Source organism: Myotis davidii, unplaced genomic scaffold (genome assembly GCF_000327345.1).
Source record: "Myotis davidii unplaced genomic scaffold, ASM32734v1 scaffold461, whole genome shotgun sequence".
Classification (NCBI taxonomy): Eukaryota; Metazoa; Chordata; class Mammalia; order Chiroptera; family Vespertilionidae; genus Myotis; species Myotis davidii.
The window spans coordinates 3,072,864-3,094,955 of record NW_006295825.1 but is presented as its reverse complement, the minus strand read 5'-3'; the positions used below and the strand labels follow the sequence as shown (position 1 = coordinate 3,094,955).

At 39.5% G+C, this 22,092-nt stretch overlaps 1 protein-coding gene across 16 annotated transcripts in view; it reads right to left on the bottom strand.

Moving 5' to 3' along the window:
• The window catches only part of HERC1 (HECT and RLD domain containing E3 ubiquitin protein ligase family member 1), a 172,472-nt gene that overhangs the window by 131,186 nt on the left and 19,194 nt on the right, over positions 1-22,092 (bottom strand). For 13 of the 16 annotated variants that reach the window (XM_015568536.1, XM_015568535.1, XM_015568534.1 and 10 more), the window contains 6 exons: positions 14,661-14,756; positions 7,716-7,910; positions 6,629-6,940; positions 5,013-5,109; positions 4,295-4,438; positions 3,248-3,375 (listed from right to left, as the gene is read on the bottom strand). In XM_015568536.1, the coding sequence (XP_015424022.1) occupies positions 3,248-3,375; positions 4,295-4,438; positions 5,013-5,109; positions 6,629-6,940; positions 7,716-7,910; positions 14,661-14,756 (972 nt within the window). Of the gene's footprint in view, positions 1-40; positions 181-3,074; positions 3,102-3,247; positions 3,376-4,294; positions 4,439-5,012; positions 5,110-6,628; positions 6,941-7,715; positions 7,911-14,660; positions 14,757-22,092 lie in introns of those variants that run through there. The other 3 variants (XM_015568541.1, XM_015568543.1, XM_015568544.1) reach the window with 3 other exon arrangements.

The following is a 22,092-nucleotide window of genomic DNA, read 5'->3' as shown; positions in this document are numbered from 1 at the left end:
CCCCCCCCCCCCCCCCCCCCCCCCCCCAAAAAAGACTCACATAGCTAAGTTTTGCTACTGCAGTATTCCTTTGCTTGAACACAAGATGAAGAACTACTTGGCTTGCATACATACTGTATTTTTCAACACAAGAATCACACTTAATATGGTGGTGAGTTAGCACTGAAGAGGCCTAAGGGACTGAGATGAACCAAGGAAAAAGTAGATATTCATTTCATACTCAGCAAGTAGTATAATGGTAAACAGAACTACCCTTACCATTCAAAAGTATTTCTCTCACTTTATTTTTTTCTCAGTTTATGTATTTGACTTCACATAACTTAGTGTACTCATAGTGCAAATAATATACACTTTTCTTTGGAATTTAATGTACTGAATTTATTACTATTATTATATTACTAGAGGCCCAGGGCACAAATTCGTGCAACAGTGGGGTCCCTCGGCCTGGCCTGTGGGATCAGGCCAAAACTGGCTCTCTGACATCCCATGAGGCGTCCCAGATCGCAAGAGGGTGCAGGCCAGGTCGAGGGACCCCACCAGTGCACGATCAGGGCCGGGGAGGGATATGGGAGGTTGGCCAGCCAGGGATGGACCACAGAAAGGCTCCAGGGCATGTCCGGCCCATCTCATTCCATCCTGATCAACCAGACCCCAGCAGCAAGCTAACCTACCAGTTGGAGCGTCTGACCCCTGGTAGTCAGTGCACATCAGAGCAAGCGGTTGAGCGGCCTTAGCATATCGGCATATTACACTTTTATTAGTTGAACGGACGACCGAACAACTAGACGCTTAGCATATTAGGCTTTTATTATATAGGAAGATCAGCAACTAGTAGTTAAACAGTACTTCTTGGTTTACAGAAATTTTCCATTCAAATAATTGTTGTTTATGATCATTTGTAAGCAAAGCAGAAACTATTACCCCTCTCTTGCAAAAGAAGCAATGATACTCAAGGGAGGTCGGTGATTTGCCTGTGGTTATACAACAAATAAATGAGCATCTTCTGGCTTCAATTCATTGATTCTTAGCACAAAACTTTCAGTGAGAAAGATGTAAAAGAGAAGTTTTAAGTTTTAAGGTAGCAACCAGCATTATAACAAACTAGAGGCCCGGTGCATGAAAATTCATGCACTGGAGGCGGGCAGGTCCCTCAGCCCAGCCTGCCCCCTCTCACAGTCTGGGAGCCCTCAGTGCGGGAGGCGACCCGGTGATCAGGGGAAGGCGACACCCCCATCACACCTCTGCTGCTGCCACTGCCAGCAGCACAAGCCTCAGCTGGCCCTGGTTACCTGAGCCTCGGGCAGCCACCATCCAAGGCTTGTCTGCGCCTTGAGCTGGCCCTGGGAGGCTGGGCAGCCGCCATCCAAGGTTTGCCTACACCTCAGGCCAGCCCTGGGCAGCTGGGGGCTGAGGGGACTGGGCACTGCCATCTTGTGGCTGTGGGCACCACCATCTTTTTGTGGTGTGGCAGTCAATTAGCATATTCCCTCCTTATTGGCTGTGGGTGCCACCATCTTTGCAATAGCGTGAGGGTCAATTAGTATATTCCTTCATTATTAGATAGGATAACTAATGTAGTGAAGTACAAGTGATAGTTTGAGGTAGATTTTTTAAAATTGATTGATTTTTTTAGAGAGAAAGAGGGAGAGGAGGGTAGAAGAGAGAAGAAGAGAAGAGAGGGGAGAGGGAAGAGGGGAGAGGGGGAGAAGGAGAGAGAGGGGGAGGGGGAGGGAGGAAAGGAGTTTCAGGCTGGAATGCTTTTGCTTGTTATAACAATGCACCAAAGTCAAGGAAATTTAATATAATTCATTTTCCAGAGTCAAAAGGGTTCTTGTGAAGCAGTCACTCCATCAAGCAAGTCCATTCTCAACACACAGAGAGAGAGAGAGGGAGAGAGAGAGAAACATAGATCTGTTGCTCCACTTATTTTTGTACTCACTAGGGGCCCGGTGAACGAAATTAGTGCATGGGTGTGTGTATGTGTGTGTGTGTTTCCCTCAGCCTGACCTGCACCCTCTCCAACCCGGGAGCCCTCAGAGGATGCCCTACTGATGGCTTAGGCCTGCTCCTCATGGTTCTCTGCTCTCTGCGGGGCCTGCCTGCTCCACACTGCAGCAACGGCCAAGCAGGCTGTCCTGGGTGCTGCCCGCAGGCCGCGTTTCCCTGCCCCTGGGTCGCTGCGGGCTGTGCTGGGAGCTGCCTGCAGGCCACGCTTGCCTGCTCCTGGGTCGCCGTAGCGATGGCCAAGCAGGCCATGCTATGCTGGGAGCTGCCTCCTCTCTGCTGTCAGTCTCCACAGAGGCGATGAGGTTAATTTGTATGCTCACTCCTGATTGGCTGGTGGGCATCATGAAGGTATGGTCAATTTGCATCTTTCTCTTTTATTAGTGTAGATTGGTTGATTCTTATATGTGCCCTGACTGGGGACAGAGCCCGCAACCTTGGTGTATGGGGATGACATTCTAACCAACTGAGCTAACCGGCCAGGGCATGAGGTAGGTATTTTAGGAGACAAGGCATTCAAGTCTCTTAAAAAAAAATTTTTTAGTTATATGTTAATTTCCACTTTGCTGCTTATCTGCCTTTTGATTTAGTTAGAAAACATTTTTATAACACTACCTGGCACATAAGGGATTCCTATATGTGAGAGAATGTGTGGTTAGCTCCCTTTTCCACTGTCATTGCTAATGGATGTAAGCAGGAAATTACTGTCAGTCTATCACCATACCAGGGCCTTTTCCATCACCAACAAACAAAGGGAAGTCAAGATACTCATGTATAAGTTCAAAAGTTATAAAGAGCTTGTAAAATTCTGACTATCCTAAGCCTGACTAACCCTTTCTCGGGACACCTAAACCTCTCAGATTATTTTCCATATGAAAATGTTCTCCATACCCTCTCTTTTGATCACCTTCTTGCTTTGTTAGTTAGTTCATATCACTGGTTCCAGCAAGAGCTAGTCTCTTTTTCCCCCACTATCCATGATTTTTAGGAAAACACTTAAGTGTTGCTGAGTGGTAAAAGGTTTTACAAAACCATCTTAATACAAAGAACAGGGCTAAGGGCAGGTTTACCTGGGTCACACAGGCCAGTTAAGAAAATCTGATTCCTTCTCAGATACTGTACTTCAAACAGGAGAAAATATATATGTTTTAAATGTATTTTTTAACTTTAAAACTTAAATTACTTTTTAGTCACCTAGTTCTAGGAAATGATCTAAGCCTTCATGCTCATCCCTTGGTCTTACCTGCCCTGTTGATGTCAAAGAAAGTGAAGACTGGCTCCCAGCACAAACTTTGCGTATGAACATTCCTTGTAAAGCTTCAATAACTTTAGGTTTATACACCCTGTTGGTATCACCATGGCCAAGTTTGCCTATGAAAACAAACACATTCAAGTTAAATAATTTGTTTTAAAGAACCTCTATTCTTGCAATTAAAACCACTTTAAGTTAGATATAGACAATTATTTTTTCTGTTTTTCTCTCCTTTTATAGTGATATTTCTAACTTCAAATTTGCTGATATACTAAATAGCTCCTATATTAGAGTGCATTAATTGTTTTTAATTTTTGAAAAGATTTAATAGTTCATGAACTAGAAAACTTGGCAAATCACTAAAGAAGAAAAACAAATGGCTAACATATATTCAACCTTACTAAGAACCAAAGAAATGCAACTAAAACTATTTTCACTATTGAAATAATGTTTTAAATTATCTTACTTTAATACCTAGTGGGGTATTAAAGAATATGGGGAAAGGGGCATTCTCACATTGCTGATAGAAGTGACTAAGTATAATGGACAAAGATTTAGTCATTCATTGTACTGTTTTTAATACTGAAAAAAAATGGAAACTCTCTAAATACTCAACAATAAACTAGTTTTATCAGTTGTGCTACAATCGCATGAAAGAACACTTTGAGCCATTTAAAAGAAAAATGTAGAGCCATGCTTGTTGACATAAAGATACTTATAAAATACTGTTAGATAAAAACCAGCAGGTTATTAAATAATATCTACGGTAAATATAGGCCTGCTTTGGTTTTTAAAAGACATCTGTGCAGCAATATATAGTATGTACAAATTTGTGTAAATGCATACATATTTAGATGTGTATCTACCAAAGTTTTAACAATGGTTATAGCAACATTTGTAGAAACAGTTCATTTTAGGTTTTTTAATTTCTGCCATCAGTATTTGGTTTTTCTACAATAGACATGTACAACTGAAAAATAATTTTTAAACATCTCAGGAAAAAAGGCCAAAGTAATCAACCAATAAATATTTACATACCATTGTCTCCTCCTCCAAATGACCATACAGTTCTCCCATCTTTAGATAAAGCAATAGTATGTGAACTGCCACAAGAAACTTCTCCTACATTGCTAATGTCTTTTACTAATGTTGGAATGTTACGGCTATTACTGTCACCGTGACCTTGGTAAAACACAACAAAAAAAGAAATGTTAACTCTTCTTCTTTTGGCCATTACTTCACAGCTGGAATACACATTACAAATTAATAGAACTGATGCATTTTTAAGTACAGATAAATATGAAAAACAGAATCATTTCTATCATCTTCTCTCATCAAATCTTCTAGACAACTCCCAAACTGTGTCACCCAGTCTGCCAATGACTCATTAGGACATTCTATTTATGCTCCTCTCATAGCACTTTGTCAAATGCTGTCTAGTATCATGCTCATATTGATTTGTTTTCCCTTCCCACTAAATTATACACACCAAGATCATGATGGTATGTATCTTTCTTATCACTGAAATCCTACAGTGCCTGCTCATAGTATACCCTCAGTAAATACTTGATAGATTTCATTACATTTTCAAATTTTAGCACCAAATCTAGGTATTCTGTATATAAACTTATCTTCCTCTGAACTTAAAAAAATAACAAAATAAATTACAGTCTTTGGCCTATTAATTCTAGTCTCACTCAATAACCATCATCATTTCTATTTTTCTATGAGAATAATTTCAATTAAAAAATGTTACCTAATCTTCCAAAGTCTCCTTCACCCCATGTGTACAATTCACCATCCTCTGTTACAGCAGCGCTATGTCTGTACCCAGCCGACACACAAACAACTACCTGCATTGCACACAAAGTGAATTTGATGAACACGAAGATGAAAAAACATATAGTTCATATTTGACCCCATATGAAGAGACTTCAAAGATACTGATATTCACAACTCATCCAGGACAAGGCTGCCTGGCTAAAGAGTCAAGAAGGTGCTGAAATAAGTTCTGTATTTTAGAGCAGTGGCTATATGCTCTACATTGGCCAGGCCACAAACCCTGGTTTCCACCCAAAGGAGAGGACAATTTTTCTTAATTCAATTCACACAAAGGCAGTGTAAAAGCTAGCAACTGCCCCAACCCCAAATATATCAATCTATTAGTTGCAAGAATATTATATCACTACTCAAGTCTTTACTTAAAGAGTTGGAGAGGGCTAAACAGTCATGGAACAATAATAAAAAAAAAAAGTTTAAATAAACCATTAAAATAAAACCTCCAATCCAGGCTAATCAAATAAAACTCATTATATAATAGGAATAACTCTCAAAAACACACTATTACCAATGCAGAAAGATCTAAGCAATATATAAGCTTACATTAATGAAACTCCTGACAGTAGGGTAAAAACTTGGTGAGTAAAAATTAGGGTAATAAAGGCACATACCAATATATTTTGGGGGAGATCAATGGGGGAAAATGGAGATATATGTAATATTATATATGATACTTTAAACAATAAAATAAAAAATTTTAAAAATATACATAAAAATGTATATAAATAAACTATATATATTTGAAATAATTGTGAAAAATATTTTCTCTCAAAATTCTTAGTTACAAATGCTGTTTTAAATCTTTCTGAAAATGAATTTATTTAAATTTATTTATACTGCAGGATTTGTATATATGTTTCTTGTAAAGTATGAAACAAAATCTTTTTTTTACAAAAAAAATCAAACTCAGAGATCAGAAAAAGTAAACATATGAAATGACAATTTCAATATTATTTTCATAAAAGCAAGCTTTTCTTATTAAACTTTTAGAATGGATTTAAGATGCATAAAGCAGAAACCAGGGATATGGTAACTACGACAGCACATAATTTGGGGACCTAATAAAACTGCAGACCCTGAAAAAAAAAGCCTCAAGTAAGTTTCTGTTAAGATGCTATTTCCTCCAAGAGAGCTCTGACCTAATTATCTAATATCACACACCTCACCCATTAGTATCTATTACATTACTCAATTTTCCTTTACTATTATTTGAAATTATTTTATCTGTTTGTTTACTTATTTATTATCTTTATCCCACAGATTAAAGCTCCATGAGAGCAAGGGCCTAAAATTCCGTAGAGCCCCATATTCAGTTCCCTTACCTGTGAAATGAGAAAAACTACCTGAATAAGATTATATAAGAATTAAAATTAAATAATGTATGTGAAAATGTTTTGTAAACCATAAAAGAATTATACAAAAGATAAGCCAAAGAGCTGGGGGGAACGCAACTTCAGAAGGAAAACAACAAAATCTGAAAGATAGCACCAGTGCATCTAATTATTTTTTTAAGTTAAAAAAGAAAACACATACCTTTCCTTGAAGAGGGCCCTGAATAAGCTTGGGATATTTCTGTGTTGAACTATTTCCATGTCCCAGTTTTCCATAATCACCATCTCCCCAACTGAAGACTTCTCCTTCTGTGGTAAAAGCTAAAGTGTGACCATCAGATCCTTTGGAAGATGAAACCTTTTTAATGGACCTGTGAGGCTCAAATGTTAACTTTTTTAAGGTAGACTGATTATTAGAATCTCCAAGGCCCAGTCTCCCATAGCTGCCTTTACCACAAGCTCTGACAGAGCCATCCGTAGAAATGACAAAAGTGCAGTATTGTCCAGCTTCAATCTATAAGCAAACAAATAGAATTGTAAATATAAAATGCTTCTATTAGAAACAATGTGTTAATATTTAAGGCTGGTTTTTACCAAAGAGGCTCAAAAGCAGTCTTTTAAAGCCAACTAGGGCATGGATCTTCATAGTGATTGAAAAGTAAATAGAAAATTAAGAAACCCATTAATGGCTTTTTCACGTTGCCTTTGTTGTGCTCAGATTATCATATATTTATCTTTCCAGGTTATTTACCTGGTCATGGTTCAATGAAACAACAAAGTAAAATGTTGTTTCTTAAAATTAAAGGATAAAAAATAAAATGTTCCTATAAATTTCTTAGGGTCCATTATAGAACCATATATATTCTAAATTCATTTTAAAATGTCTTAATGAAAATAATAAAATAGAACATCTAGCTTGGCTAACGGTAGTTACAAATGTAAAAAAGTGACCATAATAGAAAAATGAAATGCCTATCTGCTAAAGGGAAAATTCCAGTTTTTATTTAGTATTACCACTTACGTTGAATATAATGGTAAGTATGTTGCCACTCATAACTCTTTAAAAATCCAGATCCCAACTTAATTTTTTAAAACTTGGGAACAGCATTAGGGAAATGGGGGACTAAAAATATTTTTTCTATTAAAATGAAAAAACTGACACAGTATGATAGAGAAACAACAGAGATAAGAAACAATCAAGAATCTTCACTCAATTTAAAAAACACTCTTAACATTATTTAAAGCAAACCCTGTCATCTACCAATCCGTAAGGTATGCAGATAACTCACCGTCTGAGCATCAGAGAAACTGGGAGCCAGTTTGGGCTGTAATATTTTCTCCTGTGTGCCTTCTACCAACTGATGGCTGCTATTGCTCCCCCAAACATAAACCTCACAGGTTTCTGAGACAATGGGAGCATCACCAGTCTGAATGCTATCTGGGCTAGCACAAGTTCTTGAGTAATCAGAAGCCATTCTGCAAACCTATTAAAATTAAAAACATACAATGAATTGTCAAAATATTTTTAAATTAGACATTTTACTGTTAACTTTCCTTCTTCTAAAACTCCCAACTGCTCAAATAACCTAACAACTCATCCATTCTTAAGCACAGATGGCTAGACTATATACTGCTATAGAATAAACCACTAAAAGATACAAATTTTGACAAAAATGAGGAGATGGAGATACACAAGCAAACCTTTTTAACTAAAAATTTTATTATTGCATACAACAGCATTATAGGAAAACAGAGCTTACCAAAATAGGAAAAAACCACTGATAATCCCCTCACCATAATACAATAAATGTTCTATTTTTTACATATGTCCTTCCAGAATTTTATGTTCTTTAACAGTTATCACAGTGGATATATAAAAGTGATGATACCGCCCCCAGCAAGTTTGGCTCAGTGGATAGAGCTTTCTTCAAAGGGTCCTGGGTTCAATTCTGATCAAGGGCACATACCTCAGTTACAGGCTCCTCCTTGGCCCGGGGCGCTGGTCGAGGCTCGTGCAGGAGGCAACCAATTGATGTGTTTCTTTCACATTGATATTTCTCTCTGTCTTTCCCTCTCTCTTTCACTCTCTCTAAAAATCAAGGAAAAATATCCTCGGGTGAGGATTAAAAAAAAAGTGATGATATAAAAGACTCATGCAAAAATTTCCATATTTCTACCTACTCTTCCTAATTGAACTGATAATATTCCATCCTATCTAATAAAAGAGAAGCATGGTAATTAGCATACGACCGCTACCTTTCCCATTGGCTAATCAGGGCGATATGCAAATTAACTGCCAGCCAAGATGGCGGCCGGCAGCCAGGCAGCTGACGCAAACAGGGAGGCTTGCTTGCTACAGTGAAGGAGGAAGCCAAGCTTCCTCAGAGCTAAAGCTGGCCCAGAATAAAAAAATAAAAAAAAAAAGGAAAAAAGGACAGGTTGGGAGCTTCAATCCCCTAGCCTGAAAACGGCCCTCAGCCCCTCACCCAGGCTGGCCAGGCACCCCAGTGGGGACCCCCACCCTGATCCAGGACACCCTTCAGGGCAAACCAGCCAGCCCTACCCATGCACCAGGCCTCTATCCTATATAGTAAAAAGGTAATATGCCTCCCAGCACCGGGCTCAGCGGAGCCGAGAGGCCTCCCGGCACCGGGATCAGCGTGACAGGGGGCAGCGCCCAAACCCCCTGATCACCCTGTGGTTCTGTGTGTGACAGGGGGCAGAGCCACAACCTCCCTATCCGCCCTGCTCTGTTTGTGACAGGGGGGAGCTCCTCAACCCCTGATTGGCCCTGCTCTGTGCCCGATACGGGGGAGCTCCCCAACCCCCTGATCGCCCTGCGACACTGTGTGTGAAACGGTGTGGCGTCCCCCTCCCCATCGGCCCTGCCCTGAGTGTGACAGTGGCGGCACCCCAACCCCCTGATCTGCCCTGCTCTGTTTGATAGGGGGCAGTGCCCCATCTCCCCTTATCGGCCCTGCTCTGTGTGTGACAGGGTACGGAGCCCCAACCCCCCTGATGGGCCCTGCTCTGTGCGTGACAGGGGGTGGCAACGCAACCTCCCCACCGACCCTGCCTTGAGTGTGACAGGGGGCGGTGCCCCAACCCCCCAATCGGGCCTACCCTGTGCGTGACTAGGGGTGGCATCGCAACCTCCCAATCCACCCTGCTCTGTGCATGACAGGGGAAGGCGCCCCAACGCCCCAATCGGCCCTGCTCTGAGCCCAACCAGGGGCTGCACCTAGGGATTGGGCCTGCTCTCTGCCACCCGGGAGCAGGCCTAAGCCAGCAGGGCGTTATCTCCTGAGGGGTCCCAGACTGCGAGAGGGCACAGGCCAGGCTGAGGGAGCCCTTGTCCCCCCGAGTGCACAAATTTTTGTGCACCGGGCCTCTAGTCTAATATAAAAATCACAATGTATTTAACTATTTTCCTTTAACTGGTCATTTAGATTCTTCCTACTTATTTGTAATATAAGCTATTTTTAATATATTTGTTATGACATTTTTATTACTTCCTCAGTAGACATAGAGAAAAACTCAGAAATGGGACTACTACATAAAAAAAATAACAACAATCTTATGATTCTTGACACATACTATATACTAAACTGCTTTCCAAAATAGCACATTATTATATCACTAGGGCTACCCTAAAAACAGTAATAGTCCAGAGCAATTCAATAGTCACACATACAGTATACACATCCTATATAATCCTATATAATAAAAGGCTAATATGCAAATAGACTGAACGGCAGAACAACTGGTCGCTATGACATGCACTGACCACCAGGGGGCGTGCATGGAACATGGTGGGCGTTGGTGGTTACTGAAAATTCTTTGCTCCCATGCGCCGTGGTCCCACCTGGCGCTCACACCTGCTGCCTGCGCTGGCCCCGCTCGCACCCACTGCTGGCGCCTGATGATGGCCCAAATTGTTCTACGCCATCAGCGGGTGTGAGCAGTGGCTGCTGACCCTAGTCACCCCTCAGGGCTTCTCCACCTTCCCCTGCTCCTGAGAGGCGATAGGGCCAGTAGCCACCTCTCACACCCACTGCTGGTGACAGACCAGCTCGCACCCGCTGCAGGCACTGGAGCCGCCGCTCGCACCCACTGCTGGCGCTATCAGCAGGTGCAAGCGGCAGCTGCCAGCCCCAATCACCCATGAGGGTTTCACCCCCTGTCAGCGGGTGGGAGCAGGGCTGCCGGCAGACAGGGGACTAGGGGCTGCAGCAGGAGGGGCCGGATGGGGGCACAGAGGATGGGCCAAGACCTGCCCCATGCCCACTGCAGCCTCGTGGCCCACAGTTCCTTTCAAGGTGCACAAATTCATGCACTGGGCCCCTAGTATATACATAAAATAAAAATCATGACTTATTTACCATTTGTGTTGAATATAATGGTAAAGTTTGTTGCCATTCATAATGCTTTTTAAAAATCCAGGCTTCTTCCCCATCCTACCAGCCCTACCAAAATTGAAGGACCCAGGATTGCCATCCCAGTTACCCTAACCAAGAAATAGAGTGATATGAATACAAGTTTTCACTGCATCCAAACCAATAATAATTATTGTGCTTTTTTTCTTTTGTGCAAACTTAAGTGGGGAAAAGAAGATGCATTATTTTAACCTTACATTTCCTTATTATCAATAGAACTGAAGTTTTTCCATCTATTTTTTATTATTTATTTATTTGTTTATTGAGGCTTAATAAATTTTACTGACTTGTATGAACTCCATACAATACAGATATTAACTCTGACTATGACTGCTGTCAATATGTTGTCTGCCTTTTAGGTTTTTTTCCTGAATCAAATGAAACAATAAAAGACAAATCTGCAATAGTCAATATATTTGATTACCAACCCATTACATAAAGGAAATATAGTAATTTAAGTCAAGAATCTTTAAATAGTATCTACAATGGAATAATATGTGTCTAGACAAATATTTTCCAGTGAACAATGAGGACAGTTCTGAGGACATACAAAATATGTATAAGGGAAAGCTGCCAGTCCCTAATAAAAGATCTGAAATTTTGCTGGAGATAAAAGGATGGTGGGTCCAAGTGGGTTAGAATATTTCATCTAAAGATATCTATATATAAAAAAGGCTAAGTGACTGACTGTACGTCCGTCCAACCATCCGACCAACCGGCTGATACATATAATGCGCACTGGCAATTTAAAAATAAACGTTGACTCGTGCATGCACCATACATATAAAGCTCTCACTGACGCCAACCACACACGTATGTTTCAATCTGTCATTGTTGATCGTGAATTTGGTCCACTTCTATTATAGAGAAAGGATGAATAGCATTATTAAAATATTTCTTCTAATTAATTTCCTTTCAATGTGCAAGAATCCGTGCACTGGGCCACTAGTATTACTATAATATGACTTAAAAGAAAAATCATAGCCATCCCCCCACCAAAGCAAGAGAAGGGAGGCAGAAAAAAGTCTACTCAGAGCTTAGAAATGTGTTTTTTGAAAACAACTAGGAGGTGGGTGGGATTCAGGGAAGATAACAATAGCAGGAGCAGCATAGTTTTCTAAACCTTCTGGATCACTACACAGAGCAACTAGAAGGCAAAATTTGCTCAGTGGTTAGAGCATCGGTCTGCAGACAGAAGGGTTGTGGGTTTGATTCCAGTCAAGGACACGTACCTCAGTTGCAGGCTTGATTCCTGCCCCACGTAAGGGAGACAACCAATCGAGGTGTCTCTCTCACATTGATGTTTCTCTTTCTCTGTCTCTCTCCCTCCCTTCAACTCTCTCTGTAAATCAGAACTCCAAAACCATGCTTGGCATTCATAACAAAACTAGGCAACAAGGGCAGTTCCAATAACTCCAAATATAAGCTAGGGGAGACAAACCACGACCCAACACAAAATAAAATCTGTGTGGTAATGACATTTGTGCAGGAGGAAGCAACAGAGTATCTGACAGACCTCAGAACAGAAAAAAGAAAAGAAAAAAAAGGAAGAAAGAAAGAAAGCAAAACAATCAATCAGGTAGCCACTGGAAAGAACAGTGAACCAAGAAGCTAAGAATAGCAGTTGCAACTGAGAAGAGCTGTGCTCTCTCTAACGGCAGATAAGTACAAGGGGTCCGTGATGAAAAGTTTAAAACTTAGAGCAATCTAGCTCTTGTGAACTCTTAAAATTGATATCCCCTTACAGGACAGCGCACCCACGCTGAGGAGAAACTACTGGGAGTGAAATAAAAATTGAACAGAATACAGTCAACAGAAAGGATACAGCTGGGAAGAGGAACATAGTGGGAAACCTTTTTTTTAAAACATTACACAAAAACAATAGAGGGAAGAGGCCAAAGATGAAACAATAGAAGCTTCACTACAGATAATAATTCAATGGACTGAAACTCAAATAGATTTAAATCTATCAGTTCACAGTATTTTTCAAATGAAATCAATTGGTCAAGTTTGGAGGATGACAGGAGATCGAGTCACTAAACTGAAACCTAGTAAAATAAAAATCAGTGTTTAATAAAAAAATCAGGTGGGGAAAATCAAGCATTTATTCTGCCTTTTCTATATGAACTATAGCAGAATAACCAAGTTGTCAATAAAGGAATCATTTCTTTATGAAAACATTCTAATTAGTAAATGAAAGAGGAATGATAGAATACCACCATTTTGCAACCAACCACAAATGAATTAATAGAATAAGTCATGAAGTATCAGGGCTGCTAATATCATGAAAAAAAGAGAACTTGATGGAAGATTACACCACCATGTATATAATTTTGCCAAAGGCTCTGGATCCACCTGTCAACTTTCAGAAAATACATAGGACCTACTGAACAGGATTATGAGTAATTAGCAAAATACAGATTGTAGGCAATTCTACAGCCTAAAAAAAAACCAGATTTCCGAACAAATACAATGAAAGAAAAGGAAATAAAAATGGAGGGAAGCAATAAATAAAAAGATTTAAGACTTAAAAAAAGTTTTTTTCTAATTGATTTTAGAGAAAGAGGGAAGGAGAGAAACATCGATGTGAGAGAGAAACATCAATCAGCAACTCAGGCACACCCCTAACTGGGGATCGAATCTAGAACCTGAGTATGTGCCCCGGCCGGGAATCAAACTGGTGATCTTTTATTGCACAGAAAGACACTCAACGAACTGAACCACACTGGCCAGTGCAAGACTTTTTTTGTTATTGTTAATCCTTACCTGAGAATATTTTTTCCATTGATTTTTAGAGTGGAAGGGGGGGAAGAGGGGAGAAAAGCATTGATGTGAGAAAAATACATAGATTGGTTGCCTCCCACACGAGCCCACACGGGACCGGGAATCGAACCTGCAACCCAAGCAAAGACCCTTCAGTTCGAAAGTCGAAGCTCTAACCACTGAGCACAATGGCCAGGGGAAGAAGAGAGACATATGTATTAAAATCACTTAAATAGTCCACAATAATGGGCAAGACTATACATAGTGTCTAAGGATGTACACCTGTGAAGAACTATAAAGAAATGCAATGAAGTGATTACAAACAGTCTCCAACTTATAATGGCTTGATTTAAAACTTTTTTACTTTAAGATGGTACAGAAGTGATATGCATAATAAACTACATGAGATATTCAACACTTTCCTATAAAATAGGCTTTGGGTGAGATGATTGTGCCTAACTGTAAGTTGATATAAGTGTTCTGAACATGTTTAAAGTAGCGTAGGCTAGGCTATGATGTTTGGTAGGTTACCTGTATTAAATGCACTTTTGAATAAATGATATTTTAAACTTACAAGGGGTTTATTGGGACGTAACCCAATCATAAGTTGAGGAGCATCTGTACTCTAAAAGTCAGTGGATAATTAAGTGAGGAGGAAAAGGGTTATGGCCAGGACATGAAAGAATAAAGTTTTATTCATTTACCTGGATACAGATTAAAAGGATTTTTAAAAACGATAAATCATTAAACTATACATTTGTTTGTATGTCTTTCTATATCTGTTTACTTTTGATAAAATTAGTTATCTTCATATGATACAAAACTCAAAATGAATAAAAGGGTATATGCTGAAAAATATGTTCCCTATCCCTGATGCCAGACACCCCAGGTCCCCTTTCTAGAGCTAACCATTGACATCATTTTCTTTTGCATCCTTTCCAGAGGTAGAACAGATAATTTTTTAAGGGATAAGTACATGCAATAGCATTTTAACACAAAGTAATTTGTAATGTAAAAGCCATGATTATTACATACCTCTTCAAAGAGACATAAAGCTGCCTCATAGAGCGAGCACAACCCATCAGATGTTCTGGTTGGTTCCCTCCACTGACTCCGATCAGCAGATGAACCCTATAATTGTAAGGAAGAGACATATGTATTAAAATCACTGAAATAGTCCACAAAACCTTTGAGAACTGTTTATATGATTATGTGCATTAAGATCAAATCTGAACATTAGGTCATGAAATCAACTGTTATAAAAGACTAGAGGCCTGGCGCATGAAATTCGTGCACAGGTACAGTCCCTAGGCCTGGCCTGTGATCAAGGCCATCTTCCCCAGCTGTCTGCAGCCAGCCCCGTCCCCCCACCACCACCCATCCCTAGTTACCAGTTCTCCATTGGGTGATTGGTGCCTGATGGCTGGGGGAAGGGACAGAGAGGTCGACTGTTCCTGCCCAGTCGCCAGCCCCTGCCGTAGGTTGCCATCATGCGATCAGAGCCTGCCAGCCAGGGAAAGGGACTGAGAGGTGGTCAGTGCACCTCATGGTGACTGGTCCAGTGGTTGTTCTGCTGTTGGGGTCAATTTGCATATTACCCTTTTATTATATAGGATGTGGCTATAGAGTGAAACCATAAATTAAGTGCCACTCCCTCACTGATGACCTTATTAAATAGTGATTTGTTCTAAGGGTCACAGGGCTTGAGCCAAAAACAATCAAAGAGGCAGAATTTTGCAAATTACACATTCTTTGTGGGTGTTCAGAATGCAGTATATGGGATCCCAGGAAATATTCTACTTCCCTGGGGCTGCCTTGCCCAACTGCCCCCAAGGATACAGGCAAGTAGAACATAGCCAACTTGAGTGATGACCCTGATCAGAGCAGGAAGTCTGGCCCTCCCTTTTTAGTTTCAGCACAACTAAGGTCCTAAAGTCAGTTCATGTAGCTAACTGACTACACTAGCAACAAAGCATCTTTTTTTCTAGTACAGCTGGAGGAAGGACAGTAAAAAGCTAGGAGATTCCTTGACAAGTGGAATAAGGGAAAATAAGATAGTATAATTAAACAAAACCAAACAATCTGAGCAATGTACAGCTAGCTAATGAATCACAAGGTTTTATCTTCCCTAACCAAGGACACTAAGGAGCAAATGGATTACATATTCCAGCCAGTGGTCGGCAAACTCATTAGTCAACAGAGCCAAATATCAACAGTACAACGATTGAAATTTCTTTTGAGAGCCAAATTTTTTAAACTTAAACTATATAGGTAGGTACATTGTTATTAACTTAATTAGGGTACTCCTAAGGCTTAGGAAGAGCCACAGTCAAGGGGCCAAAGAGTCGCATGTGGCTCGTGAGCCACAGTTTGCTGACCAAGGTTCTAGACTGTCCTCAGAGAGAAGGGTCTCAGTCCCCACCCTTCTTCAATGACCTTCTTAATGATGTTCTTTTAAAAATGAAACTAACCAGAAAATAACCCCTGAGCCCTCTATATGCACACTTTGGTGAATCAACATACTGAAAGACACACCTGAAAAGCTAATGAATATTCTTTAAGACTCTTCCCGAGACCTTTCCTAGAATTCCGGCAGGCCAGAGAGGTAAAAAGCCTCAAGACAAAAAAGCCACAGCTCACTCTGGCAACAGCACTCCCAGCCCTTGTATCTCTGCTGCTTTTCTCCTAAACTCTAAGAGACCCCGCAAGACTTGCAACCAGGGGAGCAGTGGGCAATGGCACCTTGATCCGGGCTGACCTCCTGAACCTGTCTTCAAGGATCCCTTTTCTCTGTCTTTTCCTCTCCTATTGCTTTTCCTACCTTAAGCCCTTCTTTTGTTTCACTGTCTCCAGGTTTAATGAACATACTCTCAAAATCACCTGGACTCATATTGTGAAATCTTTCCTACATGAAGTCAAGAACCCACACACTAACCGAGACCTACCCCAGGCCCAGACCCCATCAGGTAACAATAGTACCTCTCTGGGACTAAATGCCTACTCTCCACAATAGGGCCCAAAGGCTATGACTAGAAATCATTCTCTCATTGAAAAATGATAAACCAGAAAATGAACTTAATCTTCATTGCTCCCTCAAATTCCCATACATATTATTAAATCTTTAGATCACAAATGTCAAGTTCTTTCTCTGATTTGCCAATCCTATAATTTTGAAATTTTCATCAGTGGCATTTATTTCAAAGGACAGTGTATTATAAAAATATTTATATTCTAGAAGATCACAAGGCAGATATACCATTGAAAAGTATATCCTCTATTGTAGAAGTGTTTGGCCTAGATGCCCAGTAAGATCCCATCCAACTCAATGATTATGATTTTATCAATTCAAATTATTTTAATCAACATGATTAATAAGTAATGAGAGAAATGAACATGTTGGCTATTTAATTTATCACTGGGTCATCAGGTACAAACCTGCTGCTACCAAAACAACTTTTCTTTTTAATTGTTTAAGGTGGTACTTCTCAAACTTTAAAATAGACATGAATTATCTAGAGATCTTGTTAAAATACAAATTCCAATTCAATAAATATAGATGGGAGCCTGAGATTCTGCATTTCTTAACAAGCTCCCTGTTGATGCCATTGCTGCTGTCTAGTGCTCACACTTTGAGTGGTAAGGCTTTAGAGAGCCACTTGTAGGTCTGGAGTCATACCAGAAGCTGAGTGTTCAAAATTAATTAATCCTTAGACATCCCAGGTGTTGCTATATTAGCAAATACTTTGGGGCATAGCCTCTCCAAATTCCATAATTGGGAAAAACTGTAATCTTTGGCTCCACTGTTTAAAGAACACTTCTAGTGATCACCAAGCCAATAGCAGATGAGGAACAGCATGTTGTACCTTCCTAAGAGCTGGCACCAGTACCATCAATACCTTTTTTATGCTTTTCTACAGTATAGAGGAAAATGTTAAAAACTGTATAAAAGTTTTCATAACAGACAGACCTGGGTTTAAATCCAAACTCCATCACTGTTTGACTGTGCAATTGAAAGATAAGATCCCTTATCCTTAGACAGAAATAATGCCTATATTATAAAGGGCTGTTGAGAGGATTAACTGAAATTATGTATAGAACACGCCTAACACAGTTCCTAACATATAGTAAGTAGTAATTGCATTTTGCACCATGTACACTGAGAAAGAAGAGAAAATACAGCGAGTCTTTAACAAATTCTTACTAGATTTAAAAATAAGAAACCAATAAAATATCCTTCAAACATTGTCTGCAGAGACTATCACTGTTTTCTGTTCTTCCCAAAATAGTTGAGAGGCTAGTCCCAGTCAATTAGGATTACAGAGATCTCTAAAACCCATTGTATACAGAATTCTTAATGTGTTTTGTAAACATACTGCATAATATAAAAACAACAACAACAAAAGCCTATACGTAGGCATTTTAAAAGAAATCAAATTTTGAAAAATATAGTACATTAAATGTATAACTACATACATTACAACATACCATAGGAAGTTCAATGGTCCAGAGATAAAGTAGAAATTAAAATAACAAACTAGTGGTTTCATACGTCTTCATTTAATTACCTTCTTCTTAAATACCTACCATTAAAAATAATGTAATACTCTTTATTTTTTCACATTTGTCCTTAGAAGATATTAAGACAAGAACATAAGACTGGATGGAATACATTTATGTTCTTGCTATCTGGTTTTACTCTACTTAAAATTGGTTCAATGGATCAAGAAGCCACAGAATCAAGAAGCAAGGGATACAAGGCCCTGCCTCGCTTGGCAGCCTCATTTCATCCCATTCTACCCCATACATCCAGGGCTTGCTCTTCCATACTATCACTCTGTGAAATCTGGTCCTCTCATCTAAAAAATTCTCCAGTCCCCTCACTGACACATATGTTTTTAGCCAAACTCTTCCTACTTTTCAACTAAGCTCAGGGGTTCCTCCACCATAAGTCAATTCCTGCCCCTTCCCCACCAGCTCTCCTCCTGTATCTCACCACCTTCTCCCTGTACAGACTTCTAGTACAATCCATTATCATTAATTTGAAATGTCCATGTATCTCTCTTTCCTTAAACTGCGAGCTGGCTGAGGGCATGGACACTACAAAGCTTATTCATTTTTTTAACCCAGTGCCTAACAGTATTTGGCACATAGTGCTCAGTAAACACCTAGTGGCATCAAAGTCCAATGTGTTTATTGATATTTTTTTAGGATTCACAGATGTACACTGACATTGTTTCCCTACTCTTTATTTAAATCTAAGTTAATGAATATCTTGTGCACTCCCATTCAAACACAATTATTATGTGTATGGGTAGCGGAATTTAAAAATCACACAAGTAAATACAACTTATGGATTAAACTTACATTTTTTTAATCCTTATACCAAGTACGCAATTGATAGTGTCTCTTCCTCTAACATCTAGGTTGGGGATAAATTTTATCCCAGTTTTCAGGGGTAGAGAAACTTAAGACAGGGATGATCAGCTCAGTTGTGGTCCAATGTACCAGGAGAGGTTCTAGTCTAGATATTTTCTGAGTTCTCAGACACTACTGCAAAGTGTAAGAAGCATGGGTTCTGGAGACCAAGAGCATTGGACTCTATTGCTTATTGTGCAAGAAAAAATACTGAATATAAAATTCAATTAAATAACCATGTCTTTCCCCTAAAAAGTCAATCTGAGATTTAATTAAATTCAATATAATGTAGGTCTGTGGTGACTTTGGGAGAGACAAACTACATCAAAAACAAAATTCTTCCCTCAGAATAGATCCAGGATTCTGAGGAAAGCAATCTAGTTTTCTGGGGTGTCCTTGTCCTAACAAGAGGTTATATTATAGGGTATAGTCTTGGTTAGTAAAGACGCCTTTCTGACTAGGTGTATTTGACAGTTTGCCCATGAATGAAAGAGACCAAGTGGAGAGAAACTAGAAATCTAGCCATAAAATAAACAATGTATTTTCAGTCTACTTTAAGGTAGGCCTTCATGCCCTAACCAGTTTGGCTCACTGGATAGAGCATTGGCCTGCAGACTGAAGGGTCCTGGGTTTGATTCCGATCAAGCGCATGAACCTTGGTTGTGGGCACATCCCCAGTAGGGGGTGTGCAGGAGGCAACTGATGGATGTTTCTCTCTCATTGATGTTTCTAACTCTATATCCCTCTCCCTTCCTCTCTATAAAAAATCAATATATTTAAAAAAAAAAAGAAGTAGGAAATGCTTTCAGCTCATTTTAAAAAAAAAAGGTAGGCCTTCATAGGGAAATAAATAAATAAATTGATTTAACATATATGGGGGAGGAGGGAGGCAGAAAAAAGATGGGCTTTACAGACATTCAGGGTTGTAGTAGAAATTAGTTAACACTGTGCCTGGCCCTTAAGGGCTTAATCAAAAGTACACATTATACTTCTAGTTCTTTTGAGAAGTAGGTGTGTAAATTTAGGATAATTGCCAGTTTCTTCATCCTTAAGATAAGGATAAATAATATCTTAGAAATTAACATGATAAATAAATGAGACAGTGCACATAAACCACCTGGTAGGTAGTAGGCACTCAACAAAGATTACCTCTCCTCTTCCCTAAGTGCAGGTATTGGAGAGCAGTAAATAAAACAAGCCAAAAAGGAATAAAATGTTTATTATAGGTTAATTAAATGAAGATTAAAATACATTGGGTAGGTCCATGGTCAGCAAACTGTGGCTCTCGAGCCACATGCGGCTCTTTGGCCCCTTGAGTGTGGCTCTTCCTAAGCCATAGGAGTACCCTAATTAAGTTAATAACAATGTAACTACCTATATAGTTTAAGTTTAAAAAATTTGGCTCTCAAAAGAAATTTCAATCGTTGTACTGTTGATATTTGGCTCTGTTGACTAATGAGTTTGCCAACCACAGGGGTAGGTAAGTATATTTACTATAAATATTTTTTAAGCTTTAGAGCCAATTTAAACTAATAGCCAAATATGCATACAAACCTAAAGACAATGAGACTAAACAGATACTGAAGAAAGCAATCTAGTTTCTTGAGGCACCCTCTTCCCACTAAGGGGCAATATTGTAGATAAGGCCTTAGAGAGTAAGGTGGGGAAGAAACCTCTGACTCAAGGTATTTAGCATTTGTTTAAGAAGGAAAATACACCATGAGCAAGCATATAAGCATACTAGAGGCCCAGAGCACAAAATTCATGCACGAGTAGGGTCCCTAGCCGCTGCCAGTTGCCAGTCGGGGCCTCCCTTCCCGCAGCTGTCTGCTGCCGCCAGCCGGAGCAGGGCTGGCCAGGGAGAGGGGTCGTGGGTAGTTGGCCGGCCAGCCCCACCTCCTGGTCGAACTCCCGGTCAAACTCCTGGTCGAGTGGACAATTTGCATGTTAGGCTTTTATTATATAGGATAACTAAATTGTGCAATCATTAATATAATTTCTTTGTAACAAGGCAATGCAAAATAAATAGACTGTAAAATGAAAAATTCAGCAACTCTCCCAGAAATACTAGCACATGCCCATGAATAGACACATTATTTCTGGTCATTAAATGGCATTACATGTTTGAAAGCAGTGTAAATTTAGAGAATGTTACCAGAAAGTATTAAGATCAGAAAATTAAAAAAATAGATGTGCAAGTAAATGAGTTTAAATATTGAATAAGAAAACAGAACAAGGCCTAATTGCCTCTCACATGTGTTCCCTCAAACTTTTCTTAAAGGAATAGTTCCTCCTTTAAGAAATGTTGTTACTTAAATTATTGCATCTCCCGCTCTCAGTTTCCACTTCAGGTAAAGATCATAGGACCCTGTCAACACTTTCATATATTGAACAAAGAACTGTATGCTTTCCTTGTCTTGATTTTAATGTAAACCAGGTGAAAATTAAATGCTCTGGTTTTAAAACAAATTCAACACAATTGTTTTTTATGAAACATTCCTGTTAATCTAAGAGCTTCCCACCTTTTTTCGGAGGGGGGAGTCTTGAAATATACGTACATAATTTATAAGTGGCATTTTTAGTTATTTTAACTAAAATTGTTAATTAATATTTGGTAATAAAGGACACCAAAAGACTGATCCATGTAACCCAATTGAAATTAAGTCAGTTTATAAATGTTTCAGTCTTTATATTCTAAATTTGTATTATTTTTTACGTTTTCTTATTAATTTCAGAGAGAAGAAGGGAAGGGAGAGGATAAAAACATCAATGATGAGAATCATTGATCTGCTGCCCCTACACGCCCCCCTACTGGGGATCGAGCTGGAAACCCTGGCATGTGCCCTGACTGGGATCTAACTGTGACTTCCTGGTTCATGGGACCATGCTCAACCACTGATTCACACCGACCGGGCTAAATTTGTATTCTTAATTTGAATTTTTATTCTTGGTTTTCACAAAGGCATTACGTTTCAGTCTTAGAAATTCTTGAAATTGATCATACTACAATTTAATTTATTGTTTGTTCTTTAATGTGGTACCCAATATTAGT